At 48.1% G+C, this 16,335-nt stretch overlaps 1 protein-coding gene across 3 annotated transcripts in view; it reads left to right on the top strand.

Annotated features, from left to right (window-relative positions):
- The window catches only part of nrde2 (NRDE-2, necessary for RNA interference, domain containing), a 101,094-nt gene extending 84,759 nt beyond the window's left edge, over positions 1-16,335 (top strand). The window contains exons 10-14 of one of the 3 annotated variants that reach the window (XM_070879656.1): positions 3,796-4,182; positions 6,418-7,334; positions 11,399-11,537; positions 13,148-13,219; positions 15,460-16,335. In XM_070879656.1, coding sequence (XP_070735757.1) covers positions 3,796-4,182; positions 6,418-7,334; positions 11,399-11,537; positions 13,148-13,219; positions 15,460-15,585 — 1,641 coding nt within the window. In that variant the 3' untranslated portion in view covers positions 15,586-16,335. Of the gene's footprint in view, positions 1-3,795; positions 4,183-6,399; positions 7,335-11,398; positions 11,538-13,147; positions 13,220-15,459 lie in introns of all 3 variants that reach the window. The other 2 variants (XM_070879654.1, XM_070879657.1) reach the window with 2 other exon arrangements.

Here is a 16,335-nt window from a genome sequence, read left to right as displayed (position 1 = left end):
TACCATGAGAGCTGCTGTATTAATAAAACGCTTCACTTTTACAGCAAATGTGAACGTGCGGCTCCATCTACTGGTCACTGCATGAGCACAAACCACATACTCTAGAAATAGTTTACCAGGTGTATGATAGTGCAGTGGCTGGTTGTGTTACTGACTATTAATCCAGAGACTGAGAGTTCAACTCCCACCACGGCAGTTTGAGAATCTGGGAATAAAAAGCTGATATTTTTTAAATGGTCATGAAGCCTGTCGGGTGGTTGTTAAAATCCAACTAGCTAACGAATGTCCTTTAGGGAAGGAGACCTGCCGCCCTTGCCCCATCTAGCTTATATGTGACCAGTCCCACACCAACGTTGACTCTTAACTGCCCTCTGAAGTGCTGCAGCACTTCAATCAGTTCCATCAACAAGAACTAGAAGGCTCACCACCTTATCTGTGAATGCCAGCCTTGCCAGCGATGCCCGTATCCCGAGAATTGTGTTGATGCCTTTATTAAACAGCAGAAGAATTTCATACAATCTATAACATATTCATTACCTTTATTGAGCAATGTAATTTCAATCCCCTAAATGTTGAAATGAGGCATAGAAACCAGAATGACAATGTGGGTTAAAAACAGAAAATGCTGGAAATCTCAACGGGTCAGGCAGCATCTGTGGAGAGGAAGCAGAGATAATGTTTCGGGTCGATGACCCTTTGTCAGAACTGGAGAGTGTTCGGAAAGAACGGATTCTTAACAAGCACTGAAAGGGGGAGGGGAAGAAAGAACAAAAGGGAAGGTCTGTGATAGGGTGGAAGACAGGCGAGATTAGAGAGACAAAAGGGGTGATGGCCCAAATTCAAATGGTAATGCCAGGAATTAGAAAAACATTAGTCAAGATAGGGTGTGAATGGCAGGTTAATGACCAACTACCATTAGAGACATGGAGAAAAATAGAAAGAAACAGGCTGTGAGGGAGGGGTAGTGGCAGGGGGGTGGGAAAGAGAAAAGGGGAGCCAAAGATTGGCAGCGGCTACGCTCTGAAATTTTGAACTCGATGTTGAGTCCAGAAGGCTGTAAAGTGCCTAAACAAAAGATGAGGTGCTGTTCCTCGAACTTACGTTGAGCTTCGTTGGTACAGTGTAGGGGGCCGAGGACGGAGAGGTCAGAGTGGGAGTGGAGCGGGGAATTAAAGTGACAGCCAACCGGAAGCTCAGGGTCACACTTACGGACTGAACGGAGGTGTTCCGCAAAGCGGTTGCCCAATCTACGCTTGGTCTCCCCAATGTAGAGGAGACCACATTGTGAGCAGTGAATACAGGATACTAAATTGAAAGAAGTACAAGTAAATCGCTGTTTCACCTGGAGGGAGTATTTGAGGCCCTGGATAGTGGGAAGGGAGGAGGTAAAAGGGCAGGTATTGCATCTCCTGCACTTGCACGGGAAGGTGCCGTGGGAAGGGGTGGGGGTGCTGGGGGTGACTGCGGAATGGTCCAGGGTGTCACGGAGGGAGCGGTCCCTTCGGAATGCTGAGAGGGGAGAGGAGGGGAAGATGTGATTGGTGGTGGGATCACACTGGAGGTGGAGGAAATGACGGAGGATAATCCGTTGAACGAGGAGGCTGGTGGGGTGAAAGGTGAGGACAAGGGAAACCCTATCGTGGTTCTGAGAGGGAGGGGAAGGGGTGAGAGCGGAGGTGTGGGAAATAGAACGGACACAGGCGAGGGCCAGGTTAACCACGGCGGAGGGGAATCCTCAGTTGAGAAAAAAGGAAGACATGTCAGAGGCACTAGTGTGAAAGATGGCGTCATCAGAGCAAATGCGACGGAAAAACTGGGAGAATGGAATGGAGTCCTTGCAGGATGAGGGGTGGGAGGAAGTATAGCTGTGGGAGTCAGTGGGCTTATAGTGGATACTGGTCGAAAGCTTATCCCCAGAGATAGAGATGGAGAAGTCGAGGAAGGGAAGAGTTGGAGATGGACTGTGTGAAGGTGAGGGAAGGGTGGAAATTGGATGCAAAGTGAAAGAAATGTTCTAGTTCAGGGCGAGAGCAGGAAACAGCACCGATACAGTCATCAATGTACCGGAAAAAGAGGTGAGGGAGGGGACCCGAGTAGGACTGGAACAAAGAATGTTCCACATATCCCACGAAAAGGCAGGCATAGCTAGGACCCATGTGGGTTCCCATAGCAACACCTTTAATTTGGAGGAAGTGAGTGGAGTTAGAGGAGAAGTTGTTCAATGTGAGAACAAGTTCAGCCAGGCGGAGGAGGGAGAGTGGTGGGTGGGAACTGCTTGGACCTCTGCCCGAGGAAGAAGCAGAGCACCCTCAGTGGGGGGGATGGAAGTGTAGAGGGATTGGACGTCCATAGTGAAAAGGAGACGGTTGGGGCCGGGAAACTGTTAAAGTGACGGAGGGCGTCAGAGGAGTCGCGGATGTAGGTGGGAAGAGCGTGGACAAAGGGAGAAAAAATATACAGTTGAGATAGGAAGAAATAAGTTCTGTGGGGCAAGAACAGGCTGAAACGATGGGTCTACCAGGGCAGTCCTGGCTGTGGATCTTGGGCAGGAGGTAGAAGCGGCTGGTGCAGGGTTGGGGAACTATGAGATTGGTGGCTGTGGAGGGAAGCTCTCCAGAGGAGATGAGGTCAGTGACGGTCTGGGAAATGATGGCTTGATGTTCAGTAATGGGGTCATGGTCCAGGGGGAGGTAGGAGGAGGTGTCAGAGAGTTAGCGATCAGCCTCTGCCAGGTAGAGGTCGGTTCGCCAAACAACAACAGCGCCACCCTTGTCAGCAGGTTTGATGACCAGGTTAGGGTTGGATCTGAGCGAGCGGAGTGCTGCAAGTTCAGAGGGAGGTAGGTTGGAGTGAGTGAGGGGAGCGGAGAAATTGAGACGGCTGATGTCCCATCGGCAGTTTGCAATGAAGAGATCTGGAGAGGGTAAGAGGCCAGAGGAAGGGGTCCAGGTAGAGCGAGAATTCGATAGCTGCCTCGCCCTAAGAAATGAGCAAACAAGTGATTTCACCCCTTTCATGACTTTAGGACGTCCCAAAGCGCTTTACAGCCAATTAAGTACTTTTGAAATGTAGTCACTGTTGTAATGTAGGAAATGAGGCAGCCAAATTGTACACAGCAAGGTCCCACACACAGCAATGAGATAATGACCAGATAGTGATGTTGGTTCAGGGCTAAATATTGACCAGGACACTGGGGAGAACGCCCCTGCTGCTCTTTGAATGGTGTCATGGGATCTTTAATGTTAACCCGAGAGGGCAGGTGGGGTCTTGGTTTAACGTTTCATCCAAAAGACGGCTCCGACAGTGCAGTATTCCCTCAGCACTGCACTGGGAGCGTCAGCCCAGATTTTTGGGCTCAAGTCTCTGGAGTGGGACTTGAACCCACGACCTTCTGACTGAGGCGAGAGTGCTGCCCACTGAGCCACTGGCTCATATTTCCTGTTGGGAAATGTGGTCAGTGTCACTCGGAGATTCCAGATTTATTGACCCGCTCCAAATCCCGTTGCTTGCAAAACAGAAATGGCTTTAGGAAATTAAATCGGGATCAGGTCAATCAGGATTTTGGAAAGATCAAAAGGTATAAATAAATTCAGCACCTGGTCACACCACGCAGTGTTTCACACAATGAATTGCCTTTTGGAGCAGAGTGTCACATCAGCAAACAATCTGTCGCACTTCAAAAGGACCATGTGTCTTTGTATTAAACGCAAATTAGGATTTGTTTAAAATACGAGAGCATCTTTCGTGGTTCACTAAAGCTTTAATATCTTTTTTTTAAAAAAAAAATAAAAACAGGTTCTGTTTGATGATGTTGGTTGCTCGATGTTCAAAATCTCCAGCCCGCAGCTGAGGTTCCAGCTCATGTCCTCCTTTTTGCAACTGCTGGGGATTCCAGTGGGACTTGGCCTTCCAACCTCCTGCCTGAATGTGGCACTGGACGAGCCCGGCCTGTTTGCCAGCGGGACGGGCGGCGAGAGACCGCTGGCTTGCTCTGACTCCCTGGCCTCGGGAGTGAGCGCTGTCGGCTTCGTGGCCACAGTGCCCGATCAGAAGAGGGCAGCCGGCCACTGCAAAGCAGGGGAGGACTTCATACGGGCTGCGTTTCACCAAGCCCTGCCCCTGTTTGCCGGGGAAGAGCGGTTGGAGCTGGCACTGAGCTGGCTGCAGTACGAGAAATCAAAGGTAGGAGCACTCAATAATCTACAGCTTACATCGGAAACCATTCCATGCCCCCTGATTCCCAACCACTCCATGCCGCGGTTATGCTCCACTCGAGCCTCCTTCCGTCTTTCCTCATCTAACTCCTTCAGCATAACCCTCGATTCCCTTCTCCCTCATATGCTTCTCTAGCCTCCCCTTAAATGCATCGATACTATTCACTTCAACCACTCCCTGTGGTAGCAAGTTCCACATTCTCGCCATTCTCTGGGTAAAGAAGTTCCTTCTGAATTCCCGATTGGATTTATTAGTGACTATCTTATAGCCCCTAGTCCTGGTCTCCCCCACAAGTGGAAACACTTTCTCTACGTCTACTCTATCAAACCCTTTCATAATCTTAAAGGCCTCTGTCAGGTCATCCCACAGCCTTCTCTCTTCATCAGAAGTCTCATTCCTCCCCATGCTGGTGACTTACTCATAGAACCATAGAAATTTATAGCACATAAGGAGGCCATTCGGCCCATCATGTCTGCGCCAGTCAAAAAAAGAGCTTTCCAGCCGAAATCCTACTTTTTCCAGAAATCCTACTTTTTCCAGCTCTTGGTCTGTGGCCTTATAGATTATGGCACTTCAAGTGCACATCTAAGTACTTTTTAATCAAACTTTTTGATTTCCTGATAACTATCTTCTATTGATGGTCTCTAATTTTGCTCTTTCTCACAAGTGGAGACACTCTCAATCTACTCATAATTCATAATTTTAAAGAGCTATATTACGTAGATTTAAGTAAGTCGAGAGCCTATTCTCCCTCGTTCTATTTGGTATCTTTCTCCTCTCCTGAAGTTGTTTCCATTGGCACCAAATCCCCTTCTAGTTCTTTGCCCGAGTGGCCATTCTTTATGTGTGAGTGAGTCGTTGGCTATTCCACCATGGAGGACATCGCATGCGTGTCTTGGCCACTTCTCCCTTCATATCCACAGGCACGCACTAACAGGTTTCACTAGATGTCAATGAAAATACAGCTTATGGATTTTTTTAAAATCCCGCCACCCTCCTGCAGGGCAGAGGCAGGGGGAGGGTAGGGGACAGGTTGTCAGATTGTCGCACCCTGACTGCCCCAGCTAATGACCCAACAGATTGATTGCTTCACTGCAGTACTGAGGGAGTGCTGCACTGTCGGAGGTGCCGTCTTTCGAATGAGACGTTAAACCGAGGCCCCATCTAATCTTTCTCAGGTGGACGTAAAAGATCCCATGGCACTATTTCAAAGAAGAGCAGGGAAGTTATCCCCGGTGTCCTGGCCAATATTTATCCCTCAATCACCAACACAGATTATCTAATCATTTATATCATTGCTGTTTGTGGAACCTTGCTGTACACAAATTGGCTGCCCTGTTTGCCGAAATAACAATACACTTCAAAAGTGCTTCATTGGCTGAGAAGTGCTTTGGGACATCCTGTGAATGTGAAAGAACATAAGAATTAGGAGCAGGAGTAGGCCATTTAGCGCTTTGAGCCTGCACCGCCATTCAATAAGATCATGGCTGATCTTCAACCTCAACTTCACCGTCCGGCACTATCTCCGTAACCCTTGATCCCCTTGGTGCCCAAAAATGTATCTATCTGTCTTGAATATATTTAATGACTCAGCATCTGCAGCCCTCCAGGGTAGAGAATTCTAAAGATTCACAACCCTCTGAGTGAAGATATTCCTCATCTCAGTCTTTATCCTAAGATTATGGCCCCTTGTTCCAGATTCTCCAGGAAGGGGAAATGGCCTCTCAGCATCTACCCTGTCAATCCCCCTCAGAATCTTGTACGTTTCAATGACATCACTCTTCTAAACTCCAGAGAGTATAGGCTCATTCTATTCAGTCTCTCCTCATAGGACAACCCTCTCATCCCCGGGATAGAAACATAGAAAATAGGTGCAGCCGTAGGCCATTTGGCCCTTGGAGCCTGCACCACCATTCAGTATGATCAAGGCTGATCATGCACTTCAGAACCCCATTCCTGCTTTCACTGTCGACACTCACTGTCGACACTCGCTGTCCAGGCTCCCGTGATGAACAGGCGGAGGAGTGGGTGAGGTGCAGGAAGGTGACCGTTAGATCTACGTTGCCCCACCCACGTGTCAGTGCTTTCAGGAGATGAGGTAGGGGGTGGGGGTTGGGGGAGGGAGGAAGAGTTGGGGGGACTGGCAAGATGTTTAAGAATCATTGTGTGTTAACTGATTGACAGGTTGTGTGGAACCTGCAGCTCAGGAACAAGAAGCAGCTGAAATCTCAGGGGAAGAGGAGCAAGAGACTGGCCAAAGGCCTTCTGAAGGAGACTGAAAACAGGAACAATCTGGCCCTGTGGAAAGAGTACGCCCACTTGGAATGGCTACTGGGCAACGTGGAGGATTCACGAAACGTCTTTGACACGGCCATTGCTATGGCCGTCACTCAGGGCCTGAAGAGCTCCCCGCTGTGTGACCTCTGCTTCCTCTATGCCTCGTTGGAGCTGGAGTTAATGGGGAACGTTGCTGGGTCAGCGACATGTCGAGCCGTTTACATCCTAACCAGATTTGCCCAGGGTAACGCCTATTCACCGTACGCAGGTGACGTGTTGCCAGTTAATGTGCTGAAAGCACGAAAAACCTACGAACACTCTTTGCAGGACTGGTTAACCAACGACTTAACTTCACCAGGTCCGTTGGGACAACAGAGGCCTGGTCAGCTGGTAAGCCTCCTAGGTTGCTTTGCTCTCTTCCAGTACCTCACAGTGGGCATTCAGGCTGCTGATGCACTCTACAGGCAGGCTTCCGAAAGGCTTGTAGCCCCCTCCTCGCCGGACAAAATCAAACTCGACGGGAGCGCCTGGGGACACAGAGTGACCTCTGCCTCCGAGAGGCTGACTATGATGCACGTGACGCTGCTGAGGTACCACATGAAGGTCAGCGTGTATCCCTTGGGGCCCCTTCGCGAGACACTTGCACAGGCTTTGAGGCAGTATCCTGGCAACCATGATCTCTGGAAGCTGTACGTTCGGGTTGAAAACCAGTCTCACAATGGCAGCAGAGCCAGGAGGTTCTTTGACAGCATCGCCAGGACTGCGAAAGGCACGATACTACCGTGGTTGTTTGCAATCCACGCAGAAGAGCAGAGGAAAGAGCGTGTAGATTCTGTGCAGAGGTAAGACCTGATTTGAAGCTACGTATCTCACAAGCTGTGCGCTGATGACACCCAGCTCCACCTCACCAGAACCACCTCTCTCAACCCCTCCATTGCCTCTGATTAGTCTCGCTGCTTATCCCATATCCAGCTCTGGAGGAGCGGAAATTTCCTCCAATTAGATATTGGGAAGATTGAAGCCATTGTCTTCGGTCCCCGCCACAAACTCCGCTCCCTAGCCACCGACTCGATCCCTCTTCCTGGCCACTGTCTGAGGCTGAACCAGACCGTTCGCAACCTTGGCGTCTTATTTGACCCTGAGATGAGCTTCCGACCACATTTCCTCTCCACCATCAAGACTGCCTACTTCCACCTCTGTAATATCGCCCTTCTCCACCCCTGCCTCAGCTTATCTGCTGCTGAAACCCTCATCCATGCCTATCTCTATCCCTGACCAAGTCCCATTCGGCCATCAACTCCGTGCTTGCTGACCTACATTGGTTCCCAGTCCAGCAACGCCTCGATTTTAAGATTCTCATCCTTTTCAAATCCTTCCATGGCCTCGACCCTCCTTCTGTAATCTCCTCCGGCCCTACAACCCTCCCAGATCTCTGCACTCCTCCAATTCTGCCCTCTTGCGCATTACCAATTTTAACCGCTCCAACATTGGTGGCCGTGCCTTCAGCTGCCAAGGCTTAAAGTTCGGAATTCCCTCCCCAAACAACTGCGAACTCCTCTCTACTCCTTTAAGTTGCTCATTAAAACCTACCTCTTTGACCAAGTTTTTGATCACCTGCCCTAATACCTCTATGTGACTCCATGTCAAATTTTGTCTGAAAACTGACCTGTGAAGTGCCTTGGGACATATAATACTTTGAAGGCACTGTATAAATGTTGTCATCAAGTTTGCATCTTCTATGTGCTGAACAAACAGGGAGAGCGTAGTGAATGCAAGAATATTCTGCCCAGTAAAATTCAACACTTGGTTTTGTCCTTTCTTTCTTTCCACCCATTTTCTGCTCCAAGGACGAGCCCAACTGTTTCCATGGACACAAGTTGCCCCATGGTACCTATTCCTTGTGCTGAATAGGCCTTGACCATGCGAGTTGGCAGTCTGCAAGGTCATGGGGGCAAACACAGCTGAGCCTGATGTTGTCCTTTGCCCCATGGACACATGCACTTCCGACAGGGATGCTGCCCTGGCCAGTTGACTCGGCATAGGCCGGGGATCGAGACCGGGACCTTGCTGCCCTACATGCGACCTGGGTGTCCTTGTACAAGTGTCGCAGAAAGTTAATATACAGGTACAGCAAACATTTAGGAAAGCAAATGGTACGTTGGGCTTTATTACAAAAGGATTGGCGTATAAGAGTAAAGAAGTCCTACTGCAATTATATAGGGCCCTGGTGAGACCACACCTGGAGTATTGTGTGCAGTTTTGGCCTCCTTACCTAAGGTTACTTTCTGTCCCACCTGTGACAAACTCTGTGGCTCTCGTATTGGACTGTTCAGCCACCAAAGAACTTACTTCAAGAGTGGAAGCAAGTCTTCCTCGATTCCGAGGGACTGCCAATGATGATGATGACCTCAGGAAGGATGTACTTGCCTTAGAGGGAGTGCAACTAAGGTTCACCAGACTGATTCCTGGGATGGGGGGGGGGGGTTGTCCTATGAGGAGAGATTGTGTAGACTAGGCCTATATTCGCTAGAGTTTAGAAGAATGAGAGGTGATCTCATTGAAACACAAAATTCTAAAGGGGCTTGTCAGGGTAGATGCAGAGAGGATGTTTCCCCTGGCTTGGGGTGTCTAGAACCAGAATAAGGGGTTGGCCATTTTGGACTGAGATGAGGAGAAATTTCTTCACTCAAAGGGTGGTGAATCTTTGGAATTCATTACCCCAGAGGACTGTGGATGCTGAGTCTTGGAGTATATTCAAGACAGAGATCGATAGATTTTTGGATACTAAGAAGTGTTGGGATAGTGCAGGAAGGTGGAGTTGATGTAGAAGATAAGCCATGATCATCTTCAATGGTGGAGCAGGTTGGAAGGGCCAAATGGCCTACTCCTGCTCCTCATTCTTGTGTTCTTATGCTGCTGTTATTCACCGGCTAAATTTTGCTGAGCTATTTGGCAGAGTTTGACTTGTGACTATATCAGTCTTCACTATTCCGTGTAAAATTGCCGTTTAAATAAGCTGCGACACCAAAATCAGCCCCTTTATGGATTTCCAAAGCTTCCTGACAGTGATGAGCAGCAATTGAATTTTGTACGGTGAGGGAGACGGGGAAATATATTTTAGGCAACACATAAGTCATGTTCAAGGGAGTGCAGGAGAATAAATTTGGAGTGGGAAGCGTGAGAGGGAAACTGGGAGGACGAGGAGTCTGGAAGAGGTGAAACTGGGTCTCCGTGAGAAACTGTAGACAAGGTGGAGGTGCACCGTTTCGCGAATATGCCACCAGTGTTGGAGAAACGGGGAATGGAGTGAGGAGAGCAAGCCACAGATGTGGTTTGCAGAGGCCGCTGGAAGCCGTGAATCTCCAGGCCGTGCTTGGGAACAGTATCCCTGCTGTCTGGAGCGATCGTCCGTTATCGGTCACAGAAACATAGACAATAGGTGCAGGAGTAGGCCATTCAGCCCTTCGAGCCTGCACCACCATTCAATAAGATCATGGCTGATCATTCCCTCAGTACCCCTTTCCTGCTTTCTCTCCATACCCCTTGATCCCCTTAGCCGTAAGGGCCATAATCTAACTCCCGCTTGAATATATCCAATGAACTGGCATCAACAACTCTCTGCGGCTGGGAATTCCACAGGTTAACAACTCACTGAGTGAAGAAGTTTCTCTCATCTCGGTCCTAAATGGCCTATCCCTCATCCTAAGACTATGTCCCCTGGTTCTGGACCTCCCCAACATCGGGAACATTCTTCCGGCATCTAACCTGTCCAGTCCCGTCAGAATCTTATACGTTTCTATGAGATCCCCTCTTATCCTTCTAAACTCCAGTGAATAAAGGCCCAGTTGATCCAGTCCCTGGAATCAGTGGTGAACCTTCGCTGCACTCCCTCAATAGCAAGAACGTCCTTCCTCAGATTAGGAGACCAAAACTGAATATAGTATTCCAGGTGAGGCCTCACTAAGGCCCTGTACAACTGAAGTAAGACCTCCCCGCTCCTATACTCAAATCCCCTAGCTATGAAGGCCAACATACCATTTGCCTTCTTCACCGCCTGTTGTACCTGCATGCCAACCTTCAATGACTGATGAACCATGATACCCAGGTCTCGTTGCACCTCCCCTTTTCCTAATCTGCCGCCATTCAGATAATATTCTGCCTTCGTGTTTTTGCATTTATCCACATTATACTACATCTGCCATGCATTTGCCCACTCACCTAACCTGTCCAAGTCACCCTGCAGCCTCTTAGCGTCCTCCTCGCAGCTCACACTGCCACCCAGCTTAGTGTCATCTGCAAACTTGGGAGATAGTACACTCAATTCCTTCATCTAAATCGTTAATGTATATTGTAAAGAGCTGAGGTCCCAGCACTGAGCCCTGCGGCACTCCACTAGTCACTGCCTGCATTCTGAAAAGGACCCGTTTATCCCGACTCTCTGCTTCCTGTCTGCCAACCAGTTCTCTATCCACGTCAGTACATTACCCCCAGTACCATGCGCTTTGACTTTGCACACCAATCTCTTGTGCGGGACCTTGTCAAAAGTCTTTTGAAAGTCCAAATACACCACATCCACTGGTTCTCCCTTGTCCACTCTGCTAGTTACATCTTCAAAAAATTCCAGAAGATTTGTCAAGCATGATTTCCCTTTCATAAATCTATGCTGACGTGGACCGATCCTGTCACTACTTTCCAAATGCGCTGCTATTTCATCCTTAATGATTGATTCCCCACTACTGATGTCAGACTAACCGGTCTATAATTACCCGTTTTCTCTCTCCCTCCTTTTTTAAAAAGTGGTGTTACATTAGCTACCCTCCAGTCCATAGGAACTGATCCCGAGTCGATAGACTGTTGGAAAATGGTCACCAATACATCCATTTATTTCTCCATCCTGTCTCCACAGGGCAGATGTTGGGCTCGTGCACAGCACTCTCCCAGAAACGGGCCTCGCCAATCGGATCCGGGCACTATTTGAGCACGCGGTACAGACCGACGCTGGTGCACACTGCGTTTTACTCTGGAGGATGTACCTGCACTTTACGGTAAGAACAAACCGCGGGCGTTGGTGCTGTCAGTCGGAGGAGCCGCCTGTTCTCTAGCCACATTTACGGTTTTTGTTTTTATAGTATCCTTACCGTGCCTATGAACCCCTCAAATCATAACCCTGGAGGCCAACTGAGCGTCAACCCTTGGGGTGGATCTGGCACTTAAAGGTTGTCGACACCATTAATACTGCAAATTGGCTGTTAAACTTTGGTTATAAATCATAGGATCATAAAGAACAGAAGGAGGTCATTCGGCTCAGCGTGTCCGTGCAGGCTCTCGGAACGTGCTATCTAATTAGTCCCACTCCCCTGGTCTTTCCCCATAGGCAGATGGCCAAGTCCTGGGCTGGCTGATTCTATTCTGTAAATGGGCAAGCATTGATGGGCCTGGCCCCTCTCTTCATAGAAACATAGAAAGAAACATAGAAATTTACAGCGCAGAAGGCGGCCATTTTGACCCACCGTGTCCGCGTCGGCTGACAAAGAGCCGCACGGCCCTCGGTCAGCAGCCCTGAAGGTTACATATAAACCTATGTACAATGACGGAAAGGTAAAGAGCACCCAGCCCAACCAGTCCGCCCCACACAACTGCGACACCCCTTACACTAAGACATTCTACACTCCACCCCAACTGGAGCCATGTGATCTCCTGGGAGAGGCAAAAACCAGATAAAAACCCAGGCCAATTGGGGGGGAAAAATCTGGAAAAATTCCTCTCCGACCCGTCCAGGAGATCGCTCTAGCAGTATTCAATTTCCTGAAGTACTTACCATCGTATCTGCGCCGTCCAACAAAAGGTCATCCAGTCTAATCCCACTTACCAGCTCTAGGTCCCTTCTTTACATAGTCCTTACATGCATTTGTATTTAAAAGTTCATCTTTCTAATACATTCTCCTTGGAGAAGAGAAGGCTGAGAGGAGATTTGATCGAGGAGTTTAAAATCACGAAGGGTTTAGATAGAGTAAATAAAGAGAAACAGTTTCCGATGGCTGACCGGTCGATAACCGGAGGGTACTGCTTTAAGGTGAAAGAACCAGAGGCGACAAGAGGAATAACCGTTTTTATGCAACGAGTGGTTAGGATCTGGAACGCACAGCCTGATAGGGTGGTGGATACAGATTCAATCGTAGCCTTCAAAAGGGAATTGGATAAATGCTTGGAGAAAAACATTGTAGGGATATGGGGAAAAGAGCGGGGGAGTGGGACTGACTGGATCGCAGACTCGATGGGCCGAATGGCTTCCTCCTGTGCTGTGCTATTCTCTGATTGTGTGTGGTGCGGACTAGCACTCCCCGTCCCGTACTGCGATGGGAGGAGCAGATTGTCTCTGAGTTCCTGCCTACCTGCAGCATTACCTAGTTTCCAGGGCTGATCCTGGAGCTGTGGTGGGTCCATACCTTCGAGCACCAGTCAGGGAGGGACTCACCTGCGTTTGCCCCACCAGTGGGGATAAGTGCGATTAAAATCAGGAAACAAAATGCCTTCCTCCTTTTATAATAATTTTGTTCCCATCTCCAATTGCACGCAGTTGACTGGTGAAATGTTGCAGTTGATGACGCGCTCCAGTTCTGACGTTTTTTTTCCCTTCAACCCTCCAATAAAACAGGCTGCACAAGGAAATGTTGAGAGAAGTAAGGGTGTGTTTTACAGAGCACTGCAGGAATGTCCATGGGCAAAGGTAGGGCAGCAATTCAGGCTCCGAGCCGTTAACTAACTTTGCACCTAGGGTGATCAGACTGTTTTTATGCAACATTGCTAACCTTTTCGATGTGTACACGGGAATGCAATGCGCACTCTCACCTCTGGCTCAGAAGGTTATGGGCTCGAGTAAGAACAAGAGGAGGCCACTCTGCCCCTCAGTGCAAGTATATCCCTTCTTAAATAAGGAGACCAAAACTGTACGCAGTATTCCAGGTGTGGTCTCACCAATACCTTGTACAGTTGTAGCAGGACTTCTCTGCTTTTATACTCTATCCCCCTTGCAATAAAGCCCAACATTCCACTTGCCTTCCTCATTACTTGCTGTACCTGTATGCTAACATTTTGTGTTTCACGTACAAGAACCCCCAGATCCCTCTGTACCACCGCATTTTGTAATCGCTCCCCATTTAAATAATTTGCTTTTTTTATTTTTCCTACCTCACATTTTCCCACATTATACTCCAACTGCCAAATTTCTGCCAACTCACTTAGCCGATCTATATCCCTTTGTAGATTCTTTGCTTTCCCACCTATCTATGTATCATCAGCAAATTTGGCTACAATACACACGGTACCTTCATCCAAGTCATTAATATCGATTGTAAATAGTTGAGGCCCCAGCACTGATCCCTGTGGCACCCCACTAGTTACTGTTTCCCAATTCTCTGCTTTCTGTTAGTTAGCCAATCCTCTATCCACACTGATATATGACCCCCAACCTCATGAGCTTTTATCTTGTGCAGTAACCTTTTATGTGACACTCTTATCGAATGCTTTCTGGAAATTCAAATACACCACATCTACTCGTTCCCCTTTATCCACTCTGTTCGTTACATGATCAAAAAACTCCAGCAAATTTGTCAAACATGATTCACCTTTCATAAAACCATGCTGACTCAGCTTGACTGCCTTATGATTTTCTAAATGTCCTGCTACTACTTTAATGATAGACTCCGCTGGGACCTCCCTAGAATCCAGGGAACTTTGGTAGATTACATCCAATGCATCCACTATCTCTGCAACCACCTCTTTTAGGACCCTAGGATGCAGGCCATCATAAGAACATAAGAATTAGGAACAGGAGTAGGCCATCTAGCCCCTCGAGCCTGCTCCGCCATTCAACAAGATCATGGCTGATCTGGCCGTGGACTCAGCTCCACTTACCCGCCCGCTCCCCGTAACCCTTAATTCCCTTATTGGTTAAAAATCTATCTATCTGTGACTTGAATACATTCAATGAGCTAGCCTCAACTGCTTCCTTGAGCAGAGAATTCCACAGATTCACAACCCTCTGGGAGAAGAAATTCCTTCTCAACTCGGTTTTAAATTGGCTCCCCTGTATTTTGAGGCTGTGCCCCCTCAAAATACAGGTCCAGAGGACTTGTCCACCTTTAGTCCCATTAGTTTGCCCAGTACTGTTTCCTCTAGTGATAGTGATTGTTTTAAGTTCTCCCCCCTCCCTATAGCCCCTTGATTATCTATTATTGGGATGTTTTTAGAGTTTTCTACCGTAAAGACCGATACAAAATATTTGTTCAATGTCTCTGCCATTTCTCTGTTTCCCATTATTAATTCCCTAGTCTCATCCTCTAAGGGACCAATGTTTACTTTAGCTACTCGCTTCATTTTTATGCACCTGTAGAAGCTCTTGGTGTCTGTTTTTATATTTCTTGCTAGTTTACTCTCATAAGCTATGAGAGTAAACTCAGTCTTGGCAATTTTGATTGATTCAGCAGCCTTTTGGGGGAGAGAGAGTTTCAAATTACCCTTTGCATGAAAAGTACTTTTTTGGTTTCACACCTAACCCCAACAACTTTTGAAGTGTGTGGTTACGTTTGTAATGTGGGAAACGTGGCAGCTAATTTGCACGTGGTAAGGTCCCACAGACAGCAATGAGGGAATGACCATTTTGCTGGGGTTATTTGAGAGTTAAGTATTGGCCATGATACCAGGAAAACATTCTGCTTTTCCTCAAATAGCGATCTTTTACATCCACCTGAATAGGCGGGGCCTTGGGTTCACATCTCCTCCAAGAGACAGCACCTCTGACACTGCAGCGCTCCCTCAGCACTGCACTGGGAATATCTGATTGTGTGCTCAAGTCCCCGGAGTGGGAATTGAACCCACCACTTTCTGACTCAGAGTGCTACTGAGCCACGGCTGCTGTGGGTCGACATTCTGGAAAAGTAACTAAGTACCTTCTTCATTGTTCCTCAGGTCTTGTACCTGGATGCAGTTGGCCACTTACCTGGGCAGCTCCAAGAAACCGTGGACTTAATGACTGAAAAGGAGATCCGAATTCGGGTTCCTATCGAGGAGCTGGAAATTCTCATGGAGGATTGATCAGGAAAGAAAGAACACTTGTATTTCTATAAGACCTTTCACGACCTCGTGACATCCCAAAACACTTTACAACCAATCAGTTACTGTTGTGAATGCAGGGAAATGCGGCAGCCAATTTGTGCACAGCAAGCTCCCACACACAGCAATGAGATAAATGACCAGATACTGCATTGGTTGAAGGATGAATGTTGGCCAGGACTGCTGTTATGTAGGTAAATATGGCAGCTGTTTCACACACAGTAAGATCCCACCACTGCCACCTCCTTCCCCCCCCCCCCCCCCCCCAAAAAAAAACAGCAGCTTGATAAATGACCAATTTGGCGCTGCTGGTTGAGGGGGGAATGCCAGCGGGGAACCGGGAGGTCGACTGGCTCTTTGAGCAGTGCCATGGGCGGTAATACTTTTAAGCTATGCAACACTCTAGGGGTCCCGCACAGCTGGTGAGCTTTTGTATTGAGAAAATGCGCAGATTTTTGAATAGGCTGCGCTGCTCGTTAAAGGGGCTCCATGGCCCCCCCCAAAAAAGTTGGGGAACATTGTCCGTAGGATCGCTGACATCCACCAGGACCGCAGACGGAGCCTCGATTTAACGTCCCAGCCAAAGGATGCATCGCAACATTCAACAGCTGGAGTTTTTTTAAACAATTAGAATATTTATTTTGTAATAAATGACAAACGTGTACAGTTCATGTCTCTTTGTATTTATATTGTTTGCTGAGAAATGGAATAAAATTTACCCGTTATATTTTC

Source organism: Pristiophorus japonicus, chromosome 4 (assembly GCF_044704955.1).
Source record: "Pristiophorus japonicus isolate sPriJap1 chromosome 4, sPriJap1.hap1, whole genome shotgun sequence".
NCBI classification, from domain to species: Eukaryota; Metazoa; Chordata; class Chondrichthyes; family Pristiophoridae; genus Pristiophorus; species Pristiophorus japonicus.
Note: the sequence above shows the minus strand (reverse complement) of the source record. Positions and strands in the feature narration are given on the sequence as shown.